Source organism: Lynx canadensis, chromosome D1 (genome assembly GCF_007474595.2).
Source record: "Lynx canadensis isolate LIC74 chromosome D1, mLynCan4.pri.v2, whole genome shotgun sequence".
Taxonomy (NCBI): domain Eukaryota; kingdom Metazoa; phylum Chordata; class Mammalia; order Carnivora; family Felidae; genus Lynx; species Lynx canadensis.
In genome coordinates this window covers 29091621-29118080 of record NC_044312.2, presented here as the reverse complement: position 1 = coordinate 29118080, position 26460 = coordinate 29091621, and the positions used below count along the sequence as shown (strand labels likewise).

The 26460-nt window shown below is 38.2% G+C and overlaps 1 protein-coding gene across 2 annotated transcripts in view; it reads left to right on the top strand.

The window, feature by feature from the left end:
- OPCML (opioid binding protein/cell adhesion molecule like) overlaps nt 1-26460 on the top strand; it is a 1096360-nt gene that overhangs the window by 977622 nt on the left and 92278 nt on the right. For both annotated transcript variants that reach the window (XM_032595036.1, XM_030333077.2), the window contains one exon: nt 16179-16304. In XM_032595036.1, coding sequence (XP_032450927.1) covers nt 16179-16304 — 126 coding nt within the window. The remainder of the gene's footprint in view (nt 1-16178; nt 16305-26460) is intronic.

Here is a 26460-nt window from a genome sequence, read left to right as displayed (position 1 = left end):
ATTCATAATGAGCAGAATCTGAGACCAGTAGTGTCTATAAGATGGCCTACACCATTGTTACTTAATATGTGTTGACTCTTTTACTCCTTACAAAACACTCCTGCCATTTGGGTACTAATTTTATGTCTATTTTAGAGTTAAAGAATATTGAGGCACGATAGGTTGAAAAACTCCCAAGGTCACAGAGCCAAGAAATGGTAGCACCAAGAAACAGACCAGGCCCCCTGTCTCCTGAGGTCAAGCTCTAACTAACACAGTAAATTAACTCTGATGTATAGAGAAGGGTGATTTATTAAAAAGGACACTGGCAAGCCCAACAAGCTTAGGCAAAGGACACAAGGAGAGAGTTCACAGACAATGTTTTACACATGTGAAATGATGAAATCAAAACCACACAGAAATAACATCTCTCATTTATCATATTGGAAAAAAGCCAAAAGTTTATTAATACATGCTGCTGACAAGATGGTTGGGAAACAGGTAGTCTCATAGATTGTTCCTGGATGCGAAAGATAGTAAAATTCCCGTGGAAAGAAGTCTATCAGCAACCATCAAAACTACCAATGCATCAACTCTTTAAACCAGTACCTATTCTGGGACTCTATTATTCCATACGCACATTTTCCCATGTCTAAAACACACATGTGGATGCACACACATGTGTACATACACACATGTGTACATACACACACGTGTACACACACACACACAAATACAAGGTAGCTTGAGTGTCATTGTACTAGCAACAGACTGAAATAGAGATTAGCCCTCGTATCTGTGAATAGAATGCTAGTTAGATAAAATTTAATACATGTATACAAGGGAACACAGTGCAACTCTGCAAATATATTTGGTATATTTTTATAAATATAGAGACAACAGTATATATACTCTGCTACCTTTTTTTTTTTAACATTTATTTATTTTTGAGACAGAGAGAGACAGAGCATGAACAGGGGAGGGGCAGAGAGAGAGGGAGACACAGAATCCGAAACAGGCTCCAGGCTCTGAGCTGTCAGCACAGAGCCCGACGCGGGGCTTGAACTCACGGACCGTGAGATCATGACCTGAGCTGAAGTCGGACGCTTAACCCGACCAAGCCACCCAGGCGCCCCACTTGTATCAGGAAGGGTGCTACCTTTTGTATCAGGAAGGGTGATAATGCAATTTTCTTATTTGCTTGTTTTGCACAAGTAAACATTGGACAGATAAGCAAAATACAAATAAATTATGGGAGTCCATAGGATAAAGGGGTATAGAGGGTAGAGGTGGGCATCAAAGTTTTCCATGTATACTTTTTAAAGTAGAATCATGTTTGAATCATGGATATGTACTAATATTTCAAAAGATTAAATTAAATAATTTGAAAACAGGATGCTATGTAGCTCATACTATCCTGAGGTGCTGAATATCTGATTATAACGTATCTCTTATTCTAGGCAAAAATAAGTGTTCTCCATCAAACCCTTCACCATGTTACCCAGATCTTCTGACACCAGGCTATGGAAGTGAAACTTAGTGAAGTGAAGCTTACTGCTTGTTCTTCTTCACAATAAATGAAATAGTGGGAGTGGGGAGAAGTATTTTCGTTTCCAAATATCCCCACTTCATAGCCCTGCAATCGAGTTCAAGTGTAATGACATTACTTGATGTGCCCTGGAGCAAGAAGACTTGTACATATAGTGTGTTATTAGGCTCCTGTGAAATTATAGAAGGTGATTGCTCCCTTCCCCTGACAATACATATGTGACCATTATCTGGGAAGTGAAGTGCATAAAAATAGACAATGTTAATAAAAGGATTGAAAATATTATTAAAAGGTGCATCAAATTAAGCTGATTTAAAGGCTGCAAGAGTCTGAAATTTATGGTGAGTATGCCATGGGCTCATTGGGATTTTAATTTGGAGAATCCCTATAAAACCTGGACTGGAGCCATCCTTTCCTACTCAAGGCAATTTTTCCTCTAAGCTTCCCTGAATACAAGGAGAAATGTCTTGGTGTGTGACTTTTTTCTCTTCTACCTGAGTGCTGGTGTGTCAGATATAATGTACAGCATACTGATTCATATGAGTAGAAAGTAAGGACCCAGATTTTCCTCCTTCACACAGCCCTGGAGGTTCAGGGAAAGTCAGAGAAGAGGTTTTTTGTTTTGTTTTTGTTTTTCAGGGAAAGTGTCCTCCTTATGCACCAAAAGTACTGAACTTGAAGCTACTATCGTAAATATCAATGCCTTTTTACCTGTCATGCTGGTTGAACCTTATTAACCTGAAATATTTTCTGGGCTAGTGACACTGGAACCTCTAATAACCTTTTAGTCCACTGCCTTGATACTTAATGTGTTTTAAACATTTTTGGCACAACTGCTTTCTGAAAAGGTTTTTGCACATTACATTCAGCCCAAGCTGTCTACGATATTACAGAGCACTTGTTGCTGGGAATAATATTTTCCACAATAAAATACCTGCATTATTATGACATGTTAAACATTTAAAGATAGTTTCTGATGTGTTTTGTTTTTGAAGGGAACAGAAGTGTAAATTCCTTGTGGGTGAGTGGTGAGCACAGGAGACCTGACCCCTCAGCAAATGGCGTGAATTATTCTATTGGAAGCATCCAATGACACTGCATTCTGGAGTACTGGAAAGCCACATTTTTTTTTCCCTAACGTGCTTTAATTGCTTTTTGCTGGGGCCAGGGATATTTATGGGTTAGGAGATTGCCAAGTTATTTATTAGATGGAGTATCTAGGGATAGACTAATATAAATCACTTAGGCTGGTATTGAATATACCAGACACTCAGTAATTTAAAAAGCTTTAATAAAAATGCTAAAATATGAGACTTGTCTTTGGCTGTAATGAGACTCAGTTATCATGTTTTTATCAGCGATATTCAGTCATGGGCCCCTCCCCCTTTTCCTAGTGTAAGAAAATGAGGATGCAACCATTATTTCCAGACTCTCCAGATTTGTTGGAATTGAGAAAGGTTTTACAAATTTGAGGAAAGATTCAAATGAGAATTATATTGAGTGTCTAATGGCTGACTTCCTCATACTAAGATATCTAATATGTTTTTTTCATAATAGAAATCTTGTCTTTTGTGGATCTAGCATGTTGGGAGATAAGCGAAAAGAATATATAAGATTCACTTAGCCTATAGAAACCTTACGTGGTGTATCTTTTCTGTGATACAAATCACATTATTGTGAAATCTGTAGCCAATCCCTGCTTTACAAAAAGACAGAGTCAAAACTTATCAAGTTTAGAACCAGTGGAATCCTGGAGAACCAAAGCAGTAGCTTTTATTTTCTTTAGTGGGAATACTGAATTTTAGGTATATAGAATTCTATGGTTTTTATAGTGTAATTTTTTCATATTCTTCTTTTTTTTAAGTTTTTATTTTAGTTTCAGTTAGTTAACATACAGTGTTATGTTGGTGTACAATGTAGTGATTCAAAAATTCCATACAATACTCAGTGCTCATCATGATATGTGTCCTTCTTAATCTAGTTCACCCATCTCCCCACCGCCCCTCTGGTCACCATCAGTTTGTTCTCTATAGTTAAGATTATGTTTGCCTCTCTCTCTCTCCCTTTGCTCGTTTGTTTTGTTTCTTAAATTCCACATATGAGTGAAGTGATATGAAGTTTGTCTTCAAGTGTACTTATTTTTATGATCTTATTTATTTATAACTGGAAACTTTTTAAGGAATTTTATCATCCTTATGTCACAAAAGACTGAAAAGGTAGGTCATGGAGGTAATTGCCATTTTCATAAAATTAATGAATGGAAGAGAGAGAGCCGAGTTTTCTCTACCCTCTTCCTTCCACAGCAGCATCCAAGTAGGGATGAGATTATGCGCAAGTGCCCATTTCTTCCTGATTTCCCAATTGTCACCTTTCTCCCATGATGAAGAGTTTTTGCATGTGATTCCATGGAACTCCTATCTTCAACTCTGTCTCAGACCTGCGGGTTGCATAATGAGTGCAGGAGTGAGTTGCAATGACCTGTCATGGTGACACAGAGCAAGTGGAGAAAAGTAGAGAAGAGGGAACATCCAGTTAGCTGGTGGGGTAATTATTGGGGAGAATGTGAGACTGATTCCTGATGGACTTCCCAAGGGCTATGCCATGTCCAAAGGGGTGGCCAGCTTAGTTGAGATACCACCCATGCTCTGAGGTTACTATTCAGTTGAACAGAGCATAGCAGAAACTTGCAGCTCAGCCTTATAATCAGAAAGCTCTGGGGTGGGGTGTGGGTTGCACAGAGCAGGGAGAGAGCAACAAGGTACTAGTCTTTAATATGGAACAAGTCAGGAAGGCTTGGAGAGGTTGGGTGAATGTGCCCCAGGCAGTTGCAGCCGTCCATAGGGGTGCTCCAGACCTATGTGGAGCCTGGGTATTGGATAAGGTTATGGGACACACTTTGAAGAAGGGCATGAAGCAAACCCATTTCCCTCTCCTCTCCCTATTTAAAATGAGACATGTAAGATTTGGAATAGGAAGGCAAGTTGGACACACAAAGGTAATATCAGAGAGTACCTGCTGACAGGTCTGTTGAGCAGAAAAGAACTCACAAAAGACAGGAGTTGATGGTAGGGTTGGGGTAAGGTCATTAAATCCTAATAGTGGACAAGATTGGCCTAATTCTCAGCCCAGCCATGCCTCTAGCCCCACCTGCCCCAGCCAGTAAGGGCCTAAATAAAGCAAGACTGGGGCTGGAGCATCACAGACTCTGTGGTGAAATGTTGGGGTAAACACCAGGTGATATTGTCCCTTTTCACACTTTTTTCTGTGGTGATATTCTGTGACATGGGAGAAATAAATAAGGAGTCCAGGAACTTGAGGCAGGAAATGGGAAGAAATCATGGTTAAGAAGATACTGGAACATTACCTGCATTATCTCATTTAGTTTTACCACTTACTCAGTGAGGCAGGAGTTTTTGGTATTATCTGCCCTTTCAGATAATCAATGTGAGAGACACTTCTCCAAACCCTACAAGAATTCTCCATTGCCTACCATGCCATGTCCAACTGGGGGAAAAAAAAGAAAAAAAAATTCTGCTAGGGGGCAGAAATCATGGCTTTTCGATCCAAGCAGACTTGAATTGTGCCTTTGTACATGGACTGAGACCTTGGGTTCTGAAGTCCATCAGAACCAGGTACACAAATTTAGCTTTTCCTTTTTCTGGCTGTGTGTCATTTGACAACTTATTTATTTACCCTTCCTCTGCCTCTATTTCCTCATCCTTAAAATGTGAAATAGTAATCTGGCTTCATAGGGTTTTCACAAGGATAAAATAAATGGTACATGACAAATTCTTTGTATGGTGCCTCCTGACATGAAGTTCTCAGAGAGAGAGAGAGAGAGAGAGAGAGAGAGAGAGAGTTGCTGATAAAAAAAGAAAGAAATAGAGAAAAAGGAAGGAAGGAAGCATGATTCTAGAAGTGGAATTAAAGAGTCCATTATATTGACATTTCCCATGTCCCAGGCACCATAATAAAACACTTTTCCCCCTTTTCTGTTCATTTGCCCTTTATTCCTCACAGGGCCCTATGAGTTACCTGTGATCACCACCCTGCTTTGCAGTTTGAAAACTGTAGGTTAGAAACCTTTAAACACTTGTTCAAGGTCATGCTATGAGTGAACAAGTGGGGGACCCCAGGTTGCAGTAAAAAAAGAAGCTATGACATAGTTAAAGAGGGAAAGTAGAGAAGGGAAGAGATCTGAAACCAGAGCCTAGGGGTCCAGAAATTCCAAGGGATTCTGGTGTGAGAGACATGTGGGTTAAGAGAGATTTGGGGACTGGGAAATACTTGGCAAATACTTGACAGAATTGGGGCTAGAACCAAAGTGAGCTGCAAAATGAGGAGGTTGTGCTAGATGATCCCTAATGTCTCTTTTTGACTTTAAAATTGTATGATATAAATTAAACCCTGTGGTTGTGTGTGTTTGTGTGTGTGTGTGTGTGTGTGTGTGGCGAGCATTCTCAGGGGGAGGCAGCATGTCAGCAGAGCAAAGAACAAAAGGAGCCTCCCAGAGGGAGGGCATCTCCATGCCTCAGAAAGAACAGGACCATATGAGAAAGTCTCTTTGACTGCATGTAATTTCTCTGATCATGGTCAGTTGCTGGAATTGTGCAAATTAAAAATAGGAGATGTGTGCCTGAGTCTATAAATAATTTCTGTAAGTGATGCTGTAGAGACAACCCTTACAAACAAACACAGCAAAGCTTGTGTGGTTTGTGATGCTTCCTGGTTCCTGGTGTGTGTTTATGTTTCCATAATTCATAATCATTTCTTCTCATTCCCCACCATTTCTCTCATCATAATAGAACCAAGAAGAGGAAAGCAATCAGAGTATAACAGGTCTAATCTTATCCGGCATAATATAAAACTCTATCACACCGGGACATGTGGGGAGGCTATGTTCACACTCACAGTCTATAAAACCAAACAATATGGATCTGGCCCTGCTTCCCAAGCAATGGGATGTGACCTCAAGCAAATAAGACTAGTTCTTACTCTCTCGCTTCCCTCACTGGATCCTGAGAGGTTGCATTGCCTGGAAAATCTCTTGTACTTATCAGTTAAATTCAGCACACATTGAGCACGTACTAGATACCAGGCATTAAACAATACCAGGGATATTGAGATGAACAAAATGTAATCCTGGATCACAAAGATCCCCCAGTCCAGTGGGCAAGAGAGATGTAGAAATGAATAGAACACCCTGAGAACTGCTTTGAACTGAACACATAATGATATCAGTCACCAAGATTTGTTCACCTTACTTCTTAAGACGTAAGATGCCATCTCTGCCCATCTCTCCTGCTTGTACGCTTGTCCAAGCTGCTACCACCTCACTGCTGGACAACATCCTAGCTAGTTCTCCTGTTCCTATTTTGCTCTAGCTCCTTCTGCTCTGTGTACTGTAGCCAACAACAACCTATTTTCAATGAAAATCTGTCCAGCCCCTGGCACACACCATCATCATCATCATCATCATCATCATCATCTTTAGACATTCTAATGCCTTCTGCAATTTCTCTTATAAAAAGGACCCAAACCTTAACATTTCCTCCAATAAACTATAAGGTCTGGCCCTGCCCATCCACTCTCCATTTGTGTGATTTCACTCTTTTGACTTTAGCCACAGGCACCCAAGTGAACCATATTCTGTGTCTTTGCAGAGCCTGTACATACATTGGTCCCTCTGCCCAGCTCTGCCCAGAACAAACCGTTCACCCAAACTCATTGACCAGGACAGACCCTCTATTTGGGGCTGTCACACTTTGCACCACCACGTGTAGCACAACCACACATTGATTCCTATGATTATTTGTCAACATCAGTTTACCCTTCTAGACATTAAGCTCCATAATTCACACAAGAGAAGGACCTTTCTGTCTACTCTTCTACCCAAAGATAATGCCCAGGATACAGTAGACAATAAATAAATATTTTATAATGAATGTATTACATCATTATGTGCATGTAGCCCGGGGGCACAGACTTACATTTGTCTTTGGAATGGGAAGAACTGACAGAGAGAGGATTATATCTCAGTATCAGTTTTCAAGTAAAAGTAGGTCTTGTGCAGGCAGATGCAAGGGGAAGAGACACAGACACAGAGGGTACAGCGTATGCACAAATGTGGAATTGTGCTAAGCAGGGAAGTTTCAAGAGTTGCAAAACAGGCTGACATGGGTAGGGTAGCATTAGCTGTCTTGACGAAAAGAAAAGAAAGGGGAAACAGTGGGCACTATTGAGAGACAAAGAGATTAGCAATTGTAGGTTAAGCATAATGCAATGAACTAGCAACACATGAAAAAGGTATTTTCTCAGAACCCACAAGTAGCAGGTTGCCTTTTCTCCTCATATAGCACAGAAACTTTTGATTCTCCCTATCCACAGCTGACAAGCCATGTTTCTTTTCTTTTTAATAACATTTATATCAGGGTTATGATTTATTTACCAGAATTATCTTCCATAAATCTTCAAGGTTTTGCAACAATCACCCCCCTCCAATTCTAGAACATCTTCATCACTCCAAAAAGAAACCTTGTGCCCATTAGAAGTCACTCCTTATTTGCCCCTCTCCCCAGCCCTGGCAACATGTTAACGTACTTTCTCTTTCTCTATAGATGTACCCATTCTGGACATTTCACATACATGGAAATCACACAATATGCAGCATTTTGTGTCTGGCTTCTTCCACTTAACATGTTTTCAAGGTTCACCCATGTTGTAGCCTGTATCAGTACTTCATTTTTTAAATAGATGAGTAATACTCCATTGTATGAATTACTACATTTTTTATCCTTTCAGCCATTGATGAACATTTGCATTTTTTCCATTTTGTGTCTATTATGGATAACGCTGTTACGTACATTTATGTACAAGTTTTGTGGGTTTGTATTTTCATTCCTCTTGGGTGTATGCCTAGGAGTGGAGAATATGGTAACACTATCCTGAGCCCATTGAGGACCCACCAGACTGTTCTGAAGGCAGCTGCAACACTGTGCAATTCTGCCAGCAGTGCATGAGGGTTCCAATTTCTACATGTCCTCACCAACTTCCATTGTTCTTTGTCCTTTTGCTAATTACAACTATCCTAGTGAAAGTGATGTAGAATCTTACTGGAGTTTTGATTTGCATTTTCATAATGAATTATGATACTAAACACCTTTTCGTGTGTATAGTGGCCATTTGTATATCTTCTTTGGAGAAATGTCTATTCAAATCTTTTGTCTATTTTTAAATTAGGCTATTTGGCTTTTATTATTGAATTGTAAAAGTTTTTATATAGTTTAGATACTAGTCCTTTATAAGCTATATTATTTGCAAAAATTTTATCTCATTCTGTGGCTTCTCTTTTTCACTTTTTCTATAGCACTCTTTGAAGCACGAAATTAAAAGCTTTCTTTCTATTTTGATGATGTCCAATTTATCTATTTTTTTCTTTTGTTGCTTGTGCTTTTGCTGTCATATCTAAGAAACTGTTGTCTGATCCAAGGTAAAAAAGATTCACACCTGTGTTTTCTTCTTTTAGCTCTGACTTTGAGGTATTTGATCCATTTTGAGTTAATTTTTGTGTAGAATGTGAAGTAGGAGCCCAACTTCATTTTTTGCCTGTGGATATCCAGTTGTCCCAGCACAATTTGTTGAAAAGACTATTCTTTCCTCATTGAATTGTCTTGGCACCTGTTGAAAATCAATTGACCATAAAAGTATGGATATATTTCTGGACTCTCAATTCTATTCCATTGATGTATATATCTACCGTTAGGCTGATTTTTAAAAGAGGGTGCTTCCTAGGAATATGTTCATGATTAAAGGAAATAATATATACAGAGCAATTAATACTAGGCTAAAAGAACTAAACACTAGCAATTTTGTGACTGCCGCTGGTGCTGTTACTGCTGTGTTCCCAGTACAACACTCCTGGACTGGTAATGTTGCTAGAAGATCACCAACTGGCAGAATTTTAAAACAGAAAAGACCTGAGAATTCACAATTTATTTTTTTCACTTAGAACCAAGCAACTTAAAACAAACAACTGAACACCACCACCACCACCACACACATACACATGTGTATATGCACATGTTAGCCAGAGCGGTTAAGCGATTTACAAAGATCATACACCTATGGAGGAACCAAGATCAGATCATTTGTCTGACACTTCATGTCTTGCCTTTGGCACCATATAATTTCTGTATACAAAATATGGCATGACCTAGCCTATCATGTATGCTATAATTCCCAAATTATTCTTACCTACACTTTATGAAATAAACTTGCTTATTAAAATACAAAACAAAAGTTAACCCTACAAGAATAAAACACCAATTTTTTTATGTATTATTTTTTTAAAATCAGCTTTGAGTATAATGGAGAACATTTCATATTTATGTTAGCTTTCACATGGTCTCTTAATATTTTGTTATTCCCTGAGGATAACAAGAAGGAGAAGAAGGAGGAGAAGGAGGAGGAGAAAATAATAGTAATAGCTATTTAAGTCTCCTTAAAACATTCTCTCTAATCTAATCTCCATATTCCTGTGTGATGTATCTTTTTATGCCCATATTAGGTAGGGGAACCTGAAGCTTAATCACATCATTTTTTTTTTTAATCACACAGAAAAAAGTTGGGGAAAAAGGTATTCAAACTTTAGCCTCTATTACTCCAAATTATAATACTTTTTAAACGGTGCCATCCAGTCATAAATAAAACACTTGCAAATACTGTGGCTGGACAGAGTCAGAGTAGGTTTGAGATGGGTGAAATTAATGTCCTTGAAATAATGGCACATGGTGCTAAAGCCTGTACTCAGTTCCTTCTACAAACAGAAACAGACACCCCCTAAGAGAAAAGAGATGAGAAAAAGCCAAGCAATTTCTTTATACAAATCTGTGATTTGTCCCACTCATTTGCTGAGGCTCAATTATTCAGCTAAAGAGGAAGAAATTGATATTTATTTAATATATCCTTTTTACCCTGGAAGCATATAGAATGAAGTCTTCCCAGTTATCCAAGGTGAACATCAACTATATATAAGCCCTGATTTATTTATTTATTTTTTATTTTTTTTTTCAATGTTTATTTATTTTTGGGACAGAGAGAGACAGAGCATGAACGGGGGAGGGGCAGAGAGAGAGGGAGACACAGAATCGGAAACAGGCTCCAGGCTCCGAGCCATCAGCCCAGAGCCCGACGCGGGGCTCGAACTCACGGACCGCGAGATCGTGACCTGGCTGAAGTCGGACGCTTAACCGACTGCGCCACCCAGGCGCCCCTATAAGCCCTGATTTAAAGTTGAAGGAACTGAGATTTAGAAAATGAGCAATTGGGCACAGATTAGGCTTATTCTAAATGGCATGAATAATATCAAAAATGAATATATAAAAATAAATAATAACAACTAACAATTATTAAGTACTAATTTCCAGGCCCCATGCTAGTGTGCTATATACATTGCTCCTTAATTTTAACAGCTAGAATTAATTATAGACAGAGAGAAAAATGCTGTCTTAATTTTATAGATGAAGAACTGGGGGTTCAGAGGAGTTAACCCAAAAATATCCAAGGTTGCACAGGTCTTTTGGAGCCTGGAACCTAAGCTATGGTAATGGCCTTCTCATAAGCTATTTCAACTATATTATAATCAACTTTATGTAAGGTGGTGTTAATATGTCAGAATGTGTGCATTTTAACCCCTAATTAACTCAGGTTTGCTCTCCCACAAATGCAAAATAACATGTATAACAAACTACAATTGACCTTTGAATATGAGGGATAGGGGCGTCAACACTCCCCCAATAAGGTCAAAAATCCACATGAAAACTTTCAACTCTCCAAAAATTTAACTATTAAGAGTTTTATTAACATAAAACATTGGTAGCAAATATTTTATATGTTATATGTAGTTTTTACTATATTGTTTATAATAAAATAAGCTAGAGAAAAAAATGTTACTAAGAATCAAAATGGAGAGAAAATATATGTATAGTACTGTACTGCACAAAAACATTATATGTGTACTCAAATCTGTGTTGTTCAAGGCTCAACTGTATATATAGTAAGCATTTATTTATTCAGAAACATTTTATTAAGCACCTGTTATATGCTTTATTAAGCACCTGTGATAGTTCTAAGTACTAGTGATATAATGGTTTATACAGCCTATAGTTTTGGACCAGAGAGACCTTAAACAAATAATTATAAAAATGAATATAAAAGCACAAAACTATATAGGAATCATTAAGGAAAATTTAAGGTTGAAGAGAAATTATAACAAAATAATATGAATTAGATAAGTTGGGGGTAGGACTCAGGTCAGTAACAAAGACTACTCTGAGGAGGCAATGTCAAAACTGAGCCCAGAAGGAAAAAACATAAGATTAAGGTGGGGGGGTACTTCGGGTAGAGGAAACGGGAAATGTCAGATCTCTAGGATGGAAAACACTTGACAGATTATAAGATATCCAATTTAAAAACTGATTCATTCATACATTACATTTAGAGGGGAAAGGGATGTTACTACACATCGGGTTTTGTGTTATATAACAGGAATACAAGGATAGAGCAGATTCCTTCCATGGAATAAGCTTAGTTGCAAAGATAAATTGTATGATAAAGACATAAACAAGAATGCCTAGGGAACAGAAGAGAAAACAGCTAGGGCTCATAAACGAGCTCATATGAGTTGAGTGTTGAAGGATGAGGTGTTCAAATGGCTCAGAAGTAGGCAAGTGCTTTCCCAGCAGAAGGGACAGTATATGTAAAAGCACAAAGATGAGAGAATGATGTAGCCTTAGAGAAGTATCTGGGGTCTACTAGTTAGAGAAGAGGCTAGTAGGCTATGGCCAGACTGTGAATGGTTTTGTAAATCCTGCTAAGAAGTTTGGATTGCCCAGTCTTAGCAAGGGGCAGATTGTTGGAGGTATTCGACAGAACAGAGATATTTAAGAAGTGATTGTGGTAGGTGTATGGGGTTTGAATTATAAAATGGAGGCAGGTTGAGAAATGAAGAGTTTTGTAACATTCAAAGCTATAGACAATAAACTTCTCATGGCCATGTGATTGGAGAAGATGTGCCAGGTTCAGGACTCACTGGTATGTTTAAGAGCAGCTGGCCATTCTGAGGGTAAAGATAGAATTTGTATATACCTTATGGTAACCCAGAGCCCAAAGATACTTTTGCAAATCTGCTTCTTCCTCAAGATAATTCATTGCTATCTGATAAAATATTATCTGTCTGTCAATTTCTGTGTGTGGTATGTGTATGTGTATATGCATACATAGACTGGCAGACAACATTTTATTTATGTCTAATTATACATCTAAATGTCTATATCTATTTAACTATTTTTATCTATTTATGTTAAATAACTACAATTTGAAATTCTTGTAGTTGTCCATTGAACAACATGCACTATGGAGACCCTATTGTATGCAACCCACCACCATCAAGGACAAGATAACTGGATGCATTCATGAGGTGGGGCTCCTAATATCTGCAGATCTGACTAAAACACACTATGCTATTTGTCATCTTTTAATTAAACTTGTGTAGGTCCTGTCATTTTCAGTGAATAATATTGGTTTTTGGTTAAGATTTTTGTGTTTACCTATATATATATAGGTAGCTATAGATGGATATAACTATATATAGGATATAGATGGTAGCTATAGATGGATAGATAGATAGATGATAGATAGATGGATGGATACATACATACATACATACATAGATTGACACATAAATTTCATAGATACTTAGAAACAGATAGCATTTGCCACAGATTAGTGTTTGCAAATGGAACAAAGGTCTCCTATAAAAATATGTAGAAACATTTATTCACTTCCAAGAGCTCCTTCAAAAAATTATCATGCTAACAAGGGGAGGGTCATAAAAGTATTGCCAAATTAAATTTAGATTTAAAATTAAATTAAAAGCGTTGAGAACCTTCCGTGAAGATGCTGCTTGTCAAAAGCACACCCTGGGGGAAACAAAGATGTCTAAGATGGACTCCTACCTTCAGTGTAAGCAGTGTGCTGGGGAAGCAACAGGAATGAGGTGGTTTTGTTCCTTGTGGTAAGTGCTGTGAGGGAATTTTTTAAAATTTGTTTACAAAGTTTATTTATTTTTGAGAGAGAATGAAACAGAGCATGAGCAAGGGAGGGGTAGAGACAGAGAGGCAAACATAGAACCCAAAGCAGGCTTCAGGCTCTGAGCTGTGATCACAGTTTGACGCAGGGCTGGAACCCACAAACCATGAGATCATGACCTGAGTCGAAATAAGACGCTTAATCTACTGACACACCCAGGCACCTGGGAATTTTTTTGTTTTTTTAGAGTTTATTTCTGAGAGAGACAGACAGGCAGAGTGCAAGCAGGGGAAGGGCAGGGAGAGAGGGAAACACCGAATCTGAAGCAGGCTCCAGACTCTGAGCTCTACCTGGGGCTCAAGCCCAGGAGCCATGAAATCATGACCTGAGCCAAAGTCAGAGACTTAGCCTACTGAGTCACACAGGTGCCCCAAGTTCCATGAGGGAAGATGCACTGGAAGGTCATTTGAAGCAGAGGAAACAGACTATGCAAATATAAATATTGTGTTTGGAGCATTGATAAGATGTTGACCAAAGAAGCAGCTTAACTTAATGGAAAGAATTCGGCCATTTACTAACCATGGCATTTTGGGGAGTTTACCTAACCCTCCACATGCCTTAATTTCTTCATTTTTCATGGTGAGAATATTTGTTTTATTTTTTTTTTAATTTGTGAGGAAACCATGAGATAATACATGTGCAAGCAATTTAAAAATAAGCATTGTGTATTAACACACATAATTACATTTGCATATTAATAAGGTTATCATAATTGAGAACATAAAGAACTTTTCTTCCTCTCAATCCCTTCTCTATGTTTCCTTTCTTACTGGTATCCATACCCTTGAAACTATGGTTATCTTTCCTCCTTTGAGAAAGTGGCAGCACCATTCCTGAAGTGCGGGGGGTGGCAGTTAGTGATGCCTGGGGCTTGGTGGAAATGTTTGGATTAACCTTTGCAATGCCATTCCAGGAACCTGCCTCCTAATGGGTGACATTGACTGAGCACCTGGAGAATGAGGAGTTCATGCTAAATATCCATGGAATTTTACAAATATCTATTAATCCAGGACTCCTTGAACTATCAGAGGGAATATAGCATGTATAGAACTGATGATTCAGACCTGGGGGTCATGTTGGGAGATCTGTCCCTCGGCATCATAGCTGCACTAAATTCTCCTCCACTAACTTGACTGTATGAACTCCTCTCCTGAACTGTATCTACCTTAAGACCAGCACCAGGGAGACTCCTGGGTCCAGAGAAAGAAAACTTCAGATGGTCTAACACAACCAGCTAAAGCAGACATTATTCTGAGAATATTGTGGAAGGTGCACTGAAGTTGTTGCTTTATAAAAGTGAAAAAAGTATTGACATTTCTAAGCCCAGAACTATTTTTTAACAAGCTAGAAAATACTGAAAAACAGGTAGTACAGTTTTCTCAAGAGAATGCAGTGTAGTTAGAATGCACACTATTTTTTCCCAGTGTGTATTTGGGTAAAATATGTTCAATGAAATTTCAGGCCAAATCCTAATGCAGAAATAATCCAAAATATGGCAGATTTATAGGGTAGGCAATTTTTATTTATTTGCTAATGGGGATTCCCTTAAGAAGTCCAATGTTCTACTTGTTACTTATGGCTTCTCCTTGAAAAGACTTACCTCTAAGGTCTCCGCAGCATAAAACTTGAGGCTGCAGAATTGTCTGCATCAAGCATCAGCCATAATTCTCCTTTGCCACTGACTCAGGGTGGTTTGGAATCTACCAGCACTCTACCTGTTTGGTAATTAATAATTCATAATTAAACTGGCAGTTTGAATAAATCAGCATAGCCGTAGGCTTGGAGCCTCTCTTACCGTCCCTTTGAGAATGTGAATATAACAGAGAAGAAAGCTTTAGGTATCTGACATCCTCCATGAAAAGGTTTGACCTCACACCCCCACACCCATCTCATAGTTTTTGGATTTGTTTAATCTGTTCTTTGGATCTTTCTTTCAAAGAGGAATTAAGCAGGTACCCTTGTCAGCCTTTGTGCCAGACACTGTGGAAATAGAGATGTATGTGACTCCATCCTTATCCTCAAGCAACTAAGTCTAGGTAAAAAGACAGGCATGAAAAAAAAAAAAAAAAACAGCTGTGATACCACATGCTCAGTCTCCTCCCCATGGGAAGTTCAGACAAATACAGTGGGAAAGAGAGGTGATTATCTTTTTTGGATTTGGGGAAAGTTAAGGAAAACTGTGGAGAGGACATGATCTTTGAGGTCCCTTGAATGAGGAGTTGTATCTTTTCAGGTAGGCAATGAAGCAAAGAAGAGGAAAACAAAGCTATGCAAGTACTTGCACTTTTGTCACACTCTGGGGAGAGCTCGGGTTGAGCAGCTGAACACTAGCAGTGTGTGGTGTAAATGGCCACATCCTTGTCAAATCAATCAATCTGAATATTATTACTGAGAATAATACTTACCATAGAAACATGCTATGCAAATATTTATAGGCCAATACCTCCTTTTGAGTACAAGGAATCATCCTCATGTATTTCTTTTCTCCTTTGTTTCTTTACAGTTCCTCCCCAGATCATGAATATCTCCTCAGACATCACTGTAAATGAGGGAAGCAGTGTGACCCTGCTGTGTCTTGCTATTGGCAGACCAGAGCCAACTGTGACATGGAGACATCTGTCAGTCAAGGGTAAGGACTTTACCTGTAGGAATTTTTCAGCATTATTCTATTATTCTATTAAAGACTCTGTTCTAATACACAGCAAAATTTTGGGAAATCAGAAAGTAATGCTGTGTTTGTAGCATAGTAATGTAAAAGCAAACAGACCACATGCATCAGTCACCAAGTACTCCATTAAAAAAAAAAAGGATTTATAGAGATAAAATGTGCTGAATTATTTTTCTTAGTCCTTTTTATGACCATAGAAGACTTTTGTTTTCCCGACCAGGAAGAACAGAGGTGCCATAAGAATAACTTCCAACAAAGACACAAATTTCTCATCTGGAGACCCGTGGGTCAAATGGTAATTTGCCCTTTCTCTAAAGAGAATGCTAGAAGGCTAGAATGTCCATTATAAATGTTGGTGTCACTGTGCATCCAAGAGAGAAAGGATCTCCTCACTCAGTACTTTTAGGACATTTCCCCAGAGCTGTACCTATTTGACGTATACATAAATAGTCCTCCTGGGTGGAAGAAGGAGGCTAGAAATGGTGAAGCACCCCTAGATATGAATGTCCTGGGTACTCGATCATTGGTATTAAACATCAGTTATGATCATCTCCACCTTCATAGGAAGGAAACCAAAAGAATGGTTCCTTATCCTTTTGGAACTAAAACTTACTCCAAGTTGAACTTGAAGAGATGAACACAGAGTCACTTGGTATATTTACACATTAGTAGAAACTATGATTAATTCTAGAAATTATACAAAAACAAATGTTCCCTCAGGCATTAGAAAATCCAAACAGAAATTTCAGTGAATAGGAAAATGTGTGGGGTATGCCTGTGTGTGATGAAAGAATAGCCTAGATCTAGAGGAAAATGTAGGAACAATCTTAGTAACCTTGAGATAGAGAAAGACTTACTAGGACATCAAAGGCTCTAATCATAAAAGAAGAAAATATGAATAAATTTGGTTTGGCATTATTTTCTCACAGCTGCTGTAACAAAGTACTGCAAATGGCATGGCTTAAACAACAGAAATGTATTTTCTTATAGTTCTAGAGGCTATATGTCCTTGATCAAGGGTAGGAAGGGTTGGTTCCTTTTGAGGGCTGTAAGGGAGAACCTGCCCAATGCCTGTCCCCTAGCTTCTGGTGGTCGACTGGCAGACATTTGTGTTTCCTGGCTTGTAGGTGCATCACCCTGATCCCTACCTTCATGGTCACATGGCCTTCTCCCTGGGTGCCTCTCTTTGTGTCAAATTTTATCTTTTTATTAGGACACCAAGCATATCAGATTAGAGCCCACACTAATGATTCCACCTGATGTTGATTAACTTTGTAAAGACCCTATTTACAAATCATATTCTGAGGCATTAAGGTTAGGACTTCAGGGTATCTTTTTTGGAGGAGGTGCAACTTAACTCATAATGGCTTCAACAAAATTAAAAATGCCATTAAGTGTAAATGAAAAGACAAGCCATAGACTGGAAGATAACATTTGCCATACATATATCTGACAAATAATTTATGAACTTTGTCTGGGCTATATGTTTGGGCTTTACCTGGGCTATATGAAGAATTCTTACAACCTAATTCTAACAACCCATCTTGAAACGAACAAAAAAAAATGAACAGACAATTCACAAAATAAGATATATGAATAAAATAAGCACATGAAAATATACTCAATATATTTACCACAGAAATGAAAATTCAATCATAATGAGATGCCACTACACTAGAATGCTGAAACTTTAAAACAAAAAAAAAAGAAAAAAAGAAAAAGAAAAAGAGAAAGAGAAAGAAACTGACAGTATAAAATGTTGGTGAGGATGTGGAACAACTGAAAATCTTACACATAAGTACTGGGACTGTAAAATGGTATAAGCACTGTGGAAAAGAGTTTGGCACTTTGTTATGAAGTTAAACATATACTTAGCATATGACCCAGAAATTCTGTTTCTAGGTACTCACCAAAGGTAAATTAAAATGTATGTCTACAAATATGAACACACACGTTCATAGCAGCTTCACTGATAATAGTCTCAAGCTAGATATAACCACAAACCCTCAACAATTAAATAGACAGATTGTGTATATTTAAACAACAAATACTTCTCAGCAAGTAAAAGGAACACATCATTGTTACATGTAGCAAAATAGATGATTCTCAAAATCAGGCTGAGCAAAAGAAGACACAAAAGTACATAGTGCATGAATTCATTTATAGAAAACTCTAAAACAGGCAATACTAATTTGTAGTGACTGAAATCAAGTCAGTGCTTACCAAGAGCAGGGATTTGGGGAGATGTGACTACAAAAGGGCCCAAGGGAATTTTTTTTTCAGGTGATGGAAATGTTTTATATCTTGAATGGGATAGGGTGCTGGTTATGTTGCTACTTACATAAGTCAAAACAACAAAGTGTACACTAAAAAGAGGAATATTTTATTGTATGTAAATTAGAATCTAAATGAAATTTTAAAAATACACATACAACAACATGGGAAATAATGATCTGAAAATTTGCCCCTAATTTGTAACATCATTTATGGAAGCAGTACTTCCTACCTGAGAGACTGGATTTTTTTGTTACTAAGAGCATCAGTTAAGTGTTCACTCTCTCATTTCCTCCATGTAAACCAAGATACATATGTCAGTCCCTGCCTTGTGGTAGGGAGATAATAAATAAATCCACTAAACATTCTTTGTATACAGAACTCAGATATTAAAACATAAAATGTCTTTATGACAGAGTAACATTAACAAGAATATTAAAATATACATAAGAGACATCAGAAAGCCTAACTTTAACATAAATGGAGCAATAGCTTATGTTACCAAAGGCACAAGCTCCATGGGAATATTGCTTGGACTGAGTGACAATTTTGGATTTAAATTACATACAAAACTATGTCTAAACACCAGACCAATTTTTATGTATCTGGTAAATTCAGATGTTTTTGTAAATGCTTGACATCCAAGAATGCATTGATTTAATCCTAAATACATAGTTTTCTGAGCCTAGAAATTTTTTGAAAGGCATTTCACCTTTGTGTAAGTGTTTTGAAGGAACTCCTTATAACGGTACACTGGTAAGGTTTTCCTCTTAAAATAAAGGAGATTCGTCCATATTCCCAATCTTTTATACAACATAGTAGTTACAAGTCAGTCTCAAAAAAGCTCAGAAAATCCTACATTTAAATGATGGCTCTCCTCTTCAAATCTTCCAGGCTATGATCTACTTTCAGTTGCCTTTCCTTTTCTCATGGCTTTGGCCTTCACTTTGCTGTCTTTAGTTCCCTATTGTCTCTTTCCCCCTCTCAATGACATTTAAGCACATAAACTCAAAGCATTGTTTCCCAAATTTGAAAAGCTTTGGAACCTGGAGGATTTGCAAGTTTAAAATGTGCATCTGCAGAGTGTCTACCAATATTTACTTTTAGAATGCTATTTCTTCTCTCACATGGAGTTGAGAAGGCCTTGGAAAGTTGTTTTAAAGGTCTAGAAGAGCAGCCAATAAAACTTGAATGTCAAATAGCATTTTTTTAGAACAATGTGGTGGTTAATTCAGCATGTAAGAATAGGAAATAAAAGTTGCAATGACATTTCCTTTGAAATTCCCATAAGATTACAGTTGAGAATTTAGCTAACTGGACAGCCCTGTTCCCAAAATGCTGATGCAATACTTGAAATCTGTTGGTTAAATGTGGGGATCTATATAACAGAAATGAATAACTAAACTTTCATTTAGAAATAGAACGTTTTAATGAGCAGACAATTAAAGATCAAGAATGGTAATGCTTATGGTTTAAAAAGACAGACCAAACACATGCCACCAATCCCTAGAAATTATAGGAAAGAGGTAAAGACTAATGATCCAACAAATCCATTATCACACTGGAGAATAATCCAAAGCTTGCATGTATCAGAATCTATATGAAATCTAAAATATAAAAAATAAACAGATGTAATGAAAAGAAAAAAAAATAGTTCAAAATACATCAGTATGAACTATACCTGAAATGACATATAGTTGAAAGTGGAAAGTTTTAGGGAAGACTGGGTGGCTCAATCAGTTGTGTCTGACTTTTGGTTCAGGTCATGATCTCGTGGTCCCTGGGTTCAAGCCCCATGTCAGGCTCTTTGCTGAGAGCTTGAAGCCTGGAGCCTGCTTGAGATTCTGTGTCTCCCCTCTCTCTCTCTGCCCTTCCTCCGCTCATGTGCTCTCTTTCTCTCTCTCAAAAATAAATAAACATTTAAACAGTTAAAAACAAAAAAGAAAATGGAAAGGTTTTAGGTCTTGGTACACTGGCAGATGTTTAACACTGATTGGGGCTGAGGTAGGGAAGGCAGGGGTGCCTGGTAGCATTTGCCGATTTCCATGGTGTAAATATTTCCATCATTGCCACTTTCCTGGGAACCCCTTTGAAGTCACTGTGTATTGTAGGCTCATTTTCACTTAAAAGTGAACAAACAAACCACAAAACAGTCCTTCTTATGAAAGTAGGCTGAAATTTTTGGAAAAAGTCACCAAGATCTCAGATGTAGATCTAAAGTCTCCCCAGCATCTGTGTTCTCCAGACACGGATACCCCATTGGAGACCTCTGGCCTTCCAGCTTCCTTTGCAATCTTGGAAGAAGAAACTAGGTTTTCCTGGAGGACATCTGCCTCACCTCTGAGGAAAACTAGAGATTTTTTTTACAGGATCATAATTATTAAGCATTGTAAACATCTCAAAGGAAAGTGCTGTGCAAACATACATTCAGAGGTTTTGCAACTGACATGGAAACCACTGAACATTTGACCATGTATTTATTCTTTATCTTCAGATATAAAAAGGTATATTTAATTTGTTTTCAGAAGCAGATAATGGGTCTTTAAAAAAACATTTATTTATGTGGATTTGTTAGAGAATATAGTGCTTGTTTAACAACCTTCACGCACATAAAATCTGTACTGGGTGACCTCCATCTTAGGAATTAAAATAATGACGGAATCACAGGCTGCTTCCTCAAAGAATTCCCCCCCACACCCCGTAGAATGGGCAGGTCCTAAAACAGGCAAGCAAAGTGGACTGGCAAGTGGCCAGTATGTTTGGAAAACATTGCAAAACAGGTGAATTCCAAGGATGGTTTTCTTTTCTTCTCCTAAAGGACAGGAGAAGGGGCACTAGGCCAGCATTCACGGCAAGTCCTATGAACATAAAACCATGAATAATGTGAATCCAAAGTTTCTTAGTGTCTTAATCTTAAGTTGCAAAGATGGGTGCGGCAGAGGAGACAGTACAGGCCATTGTGTTCTAAGGAGGGTTGTTGTTCCTTCTTACAATGCCTTTGGAATCCACTAGAATGTGTTACACACCTGGCCCCATTTCCAATGACATATTTGGAAAGGCCAGATGTTCTGGGAAAATAATAAAGTCTTCTTTTCTGTTTCCTCTCCACGGAGATTTTAAGATGACAGCTATTCACCTGTGAGTGAGTTGCTCCTACAATCTACTCATATGCAGTAATACCTCAGGGAGCAAGTGAATGAGTTATTTCACAGAAGTGAATTTTCCAGGTAACTGAAGCTGACTCCTTTATCATTGACTTGAGTCATTTTTAATGGAAACATTTTAAAAATGTATTGTGTTCTCCTCTGTTTCCTTGAGTACAGTGAATGCTATTTGGCTTCATCTTTATAATGTAACACCAACATCATGCATATCAATTGTTTGTATCTTAGCATTTGGGGACTGGGATAGCCAGGAATATATCCCTGAAATATTGTTTAAATTTTTGTGACTGTTTTTATAGTTCCTGTATCTTTCCTTCCTTCTCTCCAACTGACTATTAATTGCAATTCTTCCTAAACTCAGCATACCTGCCTTTTAACAGCCATACTTCTTCTGATTATTTAATTCTAATTTGTCATAGGCAAGAATCTGTATAACCCAGTTGATTAGTCCTGAATAAAAAAGGTAGTGATGGGACAGAACCTTCTCAGAGGAAAGGGCATGAGCTTTCATGAATGTGATAAATGGCACTGAGCATAGCTATTCTGGGGAAAATCATGTTTGGCTTTTGTTTTACATATATGAGGTTCCTGGATGAGTGAATTGCATGTAAGCTAAGAGAGCTAATGCTCGCTAAATCATTTTCCGTGGTTCTGACCTTATTGGGCAGCTTTTTCTATCTTGTATTCACTTTGCTAGCTGTGAGGTCATAAAATGTATTGGTCCAAGACTGTTTCTACTACAGCCCTTATTTTTTATGCTAGACATTCCTGAGAAGAATGTCTTAAAAGAAATTGCCAAATCCTTAACATTCCAAATAAAAGGAGTGCTAGCCTGTGCTCATGTGTGGGTGTCAATTCTGTTTGGCTGGTGGTTCTATCTTAGACAGAACATGCACTTCAGATTCTTACAGACCTGAGATGAAGTCTGGCCCAAGCAGTTAACAGTCTGGGTGACTTTGGAAAAATCACTTCCTCTGTCTGATCTCCTGGGCTACAAAATGGGATTATTTCAACTCATTTAATTCCCTAGCAGTCCTGAGAGAAAAGTGCTCATATTTATTACTATGCCTCATTTTATTGTTTATAATTATTTCTATTATGGTGTCTATCCCTACCTCTTATCCCTTGAGAGTCTTGGGTCATTCATTAGTGATGCAATGTCTGTCTGCTTCACTTAAAATCCTGGAGTGACATAGTTTTATTTGTAATTGCTGAACTTGGCAACAATCCAAATGTCCTCAAACAAACTGTGGTACATGCACACCATGAGATGCTATGTAGCAATAAAAAGGGATGAAATCAAAATACACTCAAAAACTTGGATGGACCTTAGGGCATTTGTGAGTGTTCAAACAAACTGTGGTCCATGCGCACCATGAGATGTTATGTAGCAATAAAATGGGATGAACTCAAAAACTTGGATGGACCTTAGGGCATTACACTGAATGAAAGGAGTCTGTCTCAAAAGGTTGTATACTGATTATCCCCCTGTTGTAATATTCTCAAAATGACAAAATTATAAAGACATGCAATAGATGAGCAGTTGCTGGAGGTTGGGGCGGGGAAGAGGAAGGAGCACCATGAGGGAGTTGCTTTGCAGTGATGAAATGTCATAGAATTATACACAAAGACAGTAACAACGAGTACATATAAAACCTGGTGAAATGGGGGCGCCAGGGTGGCGCAGTCGGTTAAGCGTCCGACTTCAGCCAGGTCACGATCTCGCGGTCCGTGAGTTCGAGCCCCGCGTCAGGCTCCGGGCTGATGGCTCAGGGCCTGGAGCCTGTTTCCGATTCTGTGTCTCCCTCTCTCTCTGCCCCTCCCCCGTTCATGCTCTGTCTCTCTCTGTCCCAAAAATAAATAAACGTTGAAAAAAAAATATATAAAAAAAAAAAACCTGGTGAAATGAAAGGAAGTTCCATAGTGTAGTTAATTGCACTGTGCCCATATCAATAGCCTGGCTTGGATAATGTACTTTATTATTTAAGATGCCATCACTGGGGAAGCTGGTCACAAGCACATGGGACCTGTGTCTATTACTATTGCAACTTCTTATGAATCAATAATTATTTCAAAGTAAAAAGATTTTTTTGAATAGAAATGATAAGTAAAATGAACCTATAGTTTTCTACTAACACACTTATATAGGAATGTATTATTTATAAAATATTGTCACATGCACCATTTCAAGTGAGTTTACAGCAACTCTCCTACAGGTCAGCACGAATATTGTGCCTGCTCCACAGGTATGGAAAAGACTTGGAAAGGTTAAGTAATGGTGAATGGTTCTCAGCTGACTAAGGTGGTGAATATATGAAAGGAGCCTATTTCCTGTTGTTTAAGTCTAGAGCTCTTTATACTGTACAAAGATGGTGTCCATGGCTTGCCATTGGAACAGGTACAATATAAAATGATATATTTTATCAAATTTTCCTTGTTATCTGGGGAACCCAAAAGTGCTCACTAGCTTTGAGCATCACCCATGCTATTATATTTCCCTCCCTAACTCTTCGCCTACCTTCCTATACATAGGCACTTTCTAGCTATCACTCAGTATTGTTCTAAGGAAAGCACAGCACAGCCTCCAAATGAAACTCACACCCGTGCTGTTGTCTGCTGTAGGTCCCTATTGTTTCTCTCCTTCAATTAAAATCAACCCGCTGAGACCTACCAACCTCATTTCTCTTCTAAACCATCCTAGGTACAAGTTCCAGCCACTAATAGGAATTGCCTATTAGTTGACCCACTGCATCATCCAGTCATGCTACTACTTCTTTGTCCCTCTCCAAGGCAGCCAGGATCCTTGTTTCTAATCTGAAGTCATGTTTCGAGCCTAATTAATCCCCAGAGTGTGAGAAAGAGGTGTCTGAGATGAGAAATCAAGGTTATACATATCTTGCTCAGTGCAACAGTTATGGGCAAACAAGCTGTTCCTCTCACATTTTTGCAAAGCAAATTTATGTTCACTAACTTTGGTTCTTGTTGTAAATGAGAAGTGTATGAAGGTCTAGCAATGCGCTTTTCACCATATGGGTACCCATATGTTTTCCCCCTTTGCTTGCGTACATTTTCGCTTTGGCATGCACATATGCTTGTATTTTTGCAACTTAACAATATTAAAACTAATCCCATTTATGCTCCTTTTGGGTGAGTTGATTGAGTCATAAATTCCTGAGAATCTCTTCCTTGGGAGGCTGAAGTTCTTTTGTGTGAACAAGGGGAGGGCATGGCAAGATATCCTGGCAGACCAATGCAGGAAGCCAACATCATTTTAATAGCTGATACAGCTGATGGCCCTGACCCTGGCTCCAAAGTGGGGAAACTGACTGTGGAACACTAGGAAATATGGGTGCATAATGCCTCAGTAGTGTTCCTCTCTGTTCTTTCGTATGAGGGAAGGCACTCACTATGAAATACACAATAGTTCCCTGGGGTTGGTTCTGTTCCTAAGGGTATGGGTGACATAACTTACCTTAGAGCAAACAGTCAGGTCTTGAGTTCTTGATATGTGACTGTGCTTCATACTATTCACACTCCTTACACAGAGATGAGAAACTGTATATCAGAAATGGGGCAGCTGGAAATGAGGCTTGCTGTGAAGTAATGTTTAGCCTCTTCAGTAGGCTTTTTAGATTATAAAAATAAGAATGGATATTAACATGTATCATACCAAGTGAAAAGCCCAACTAATTCAAATGTAAAATTGGAGCTGGAAATGCTGTTTATGTTTTGTAAAGCCGCTATTTTTATCTCCTCTCATGAATTCATTTATTCATTTGATGTATTGTTCGCTTGCTCTTATGACAACAATGTGTAAAATAGACATGATCCCTGCTCTTATGAAGCTTATAGTCTAGTCAGGGATAGTCATTAATCAGATCATCAAGAATATATAAGTTCAACATGTGGTAACTGCTATGACAATGGGCAGCAGGAAGGTGTGAGCTAGTCTAGGTTGAATCTCTCCTGAGATAGTGATGCTTGAGCTGACTGACATATGAAGATGAATGGAAGTTAATTAGGGAGAGGGATTGAGATTAGAATATGTGTATATGTTGGGGGTGGGCTATATAGAAACCTTCCAGGTGAGGGAGCACAGGGTGTGAAAATGCCCTGTGGTGAGAAGGAGTATGGGTCCTCAAAAAACAAAAGAACTGTATCTTGAATGTATAGAAATGGGAGACATTGGCCTGAGATGGGATAATTAAGGGTCATATCACACAGGGCCCTTTAAAGTTTGGTCTTTATTCTATGAGCACTAGAAAATACAAAGAAAGTCGCAAGTGAAAGAACTAAGAAATGAGATGTTTACGTGTCAGATTTAACTGGGAACATTTCATTTCTGATCTCATTCTCTGCGTAAATCTGGCAAACCACTAAATCTCTGTCTCCATTTCCCCACCTGTAAACCAGAAAGGAGTTATTAATAATATGCTCCCCTTATGGAGGAAGAGAATGGAATTTGATAGTATCTATTCCAAATACTTTTTAGATTATAAGAATGGATATTAAAATGTATCATAGCAAGTGAAAAGCCCAACTAACTCAAAAGTAAAATTAGAATTGGAAAGGCATCCAATGCTGCCTGCCGTCTGTTGTAAAGCCCTCTCTTTGCAATTGCTATATCAAATTATGCTATTGAAATCAGTTGGACACTGATAAAATTGAGACCAGCTTTA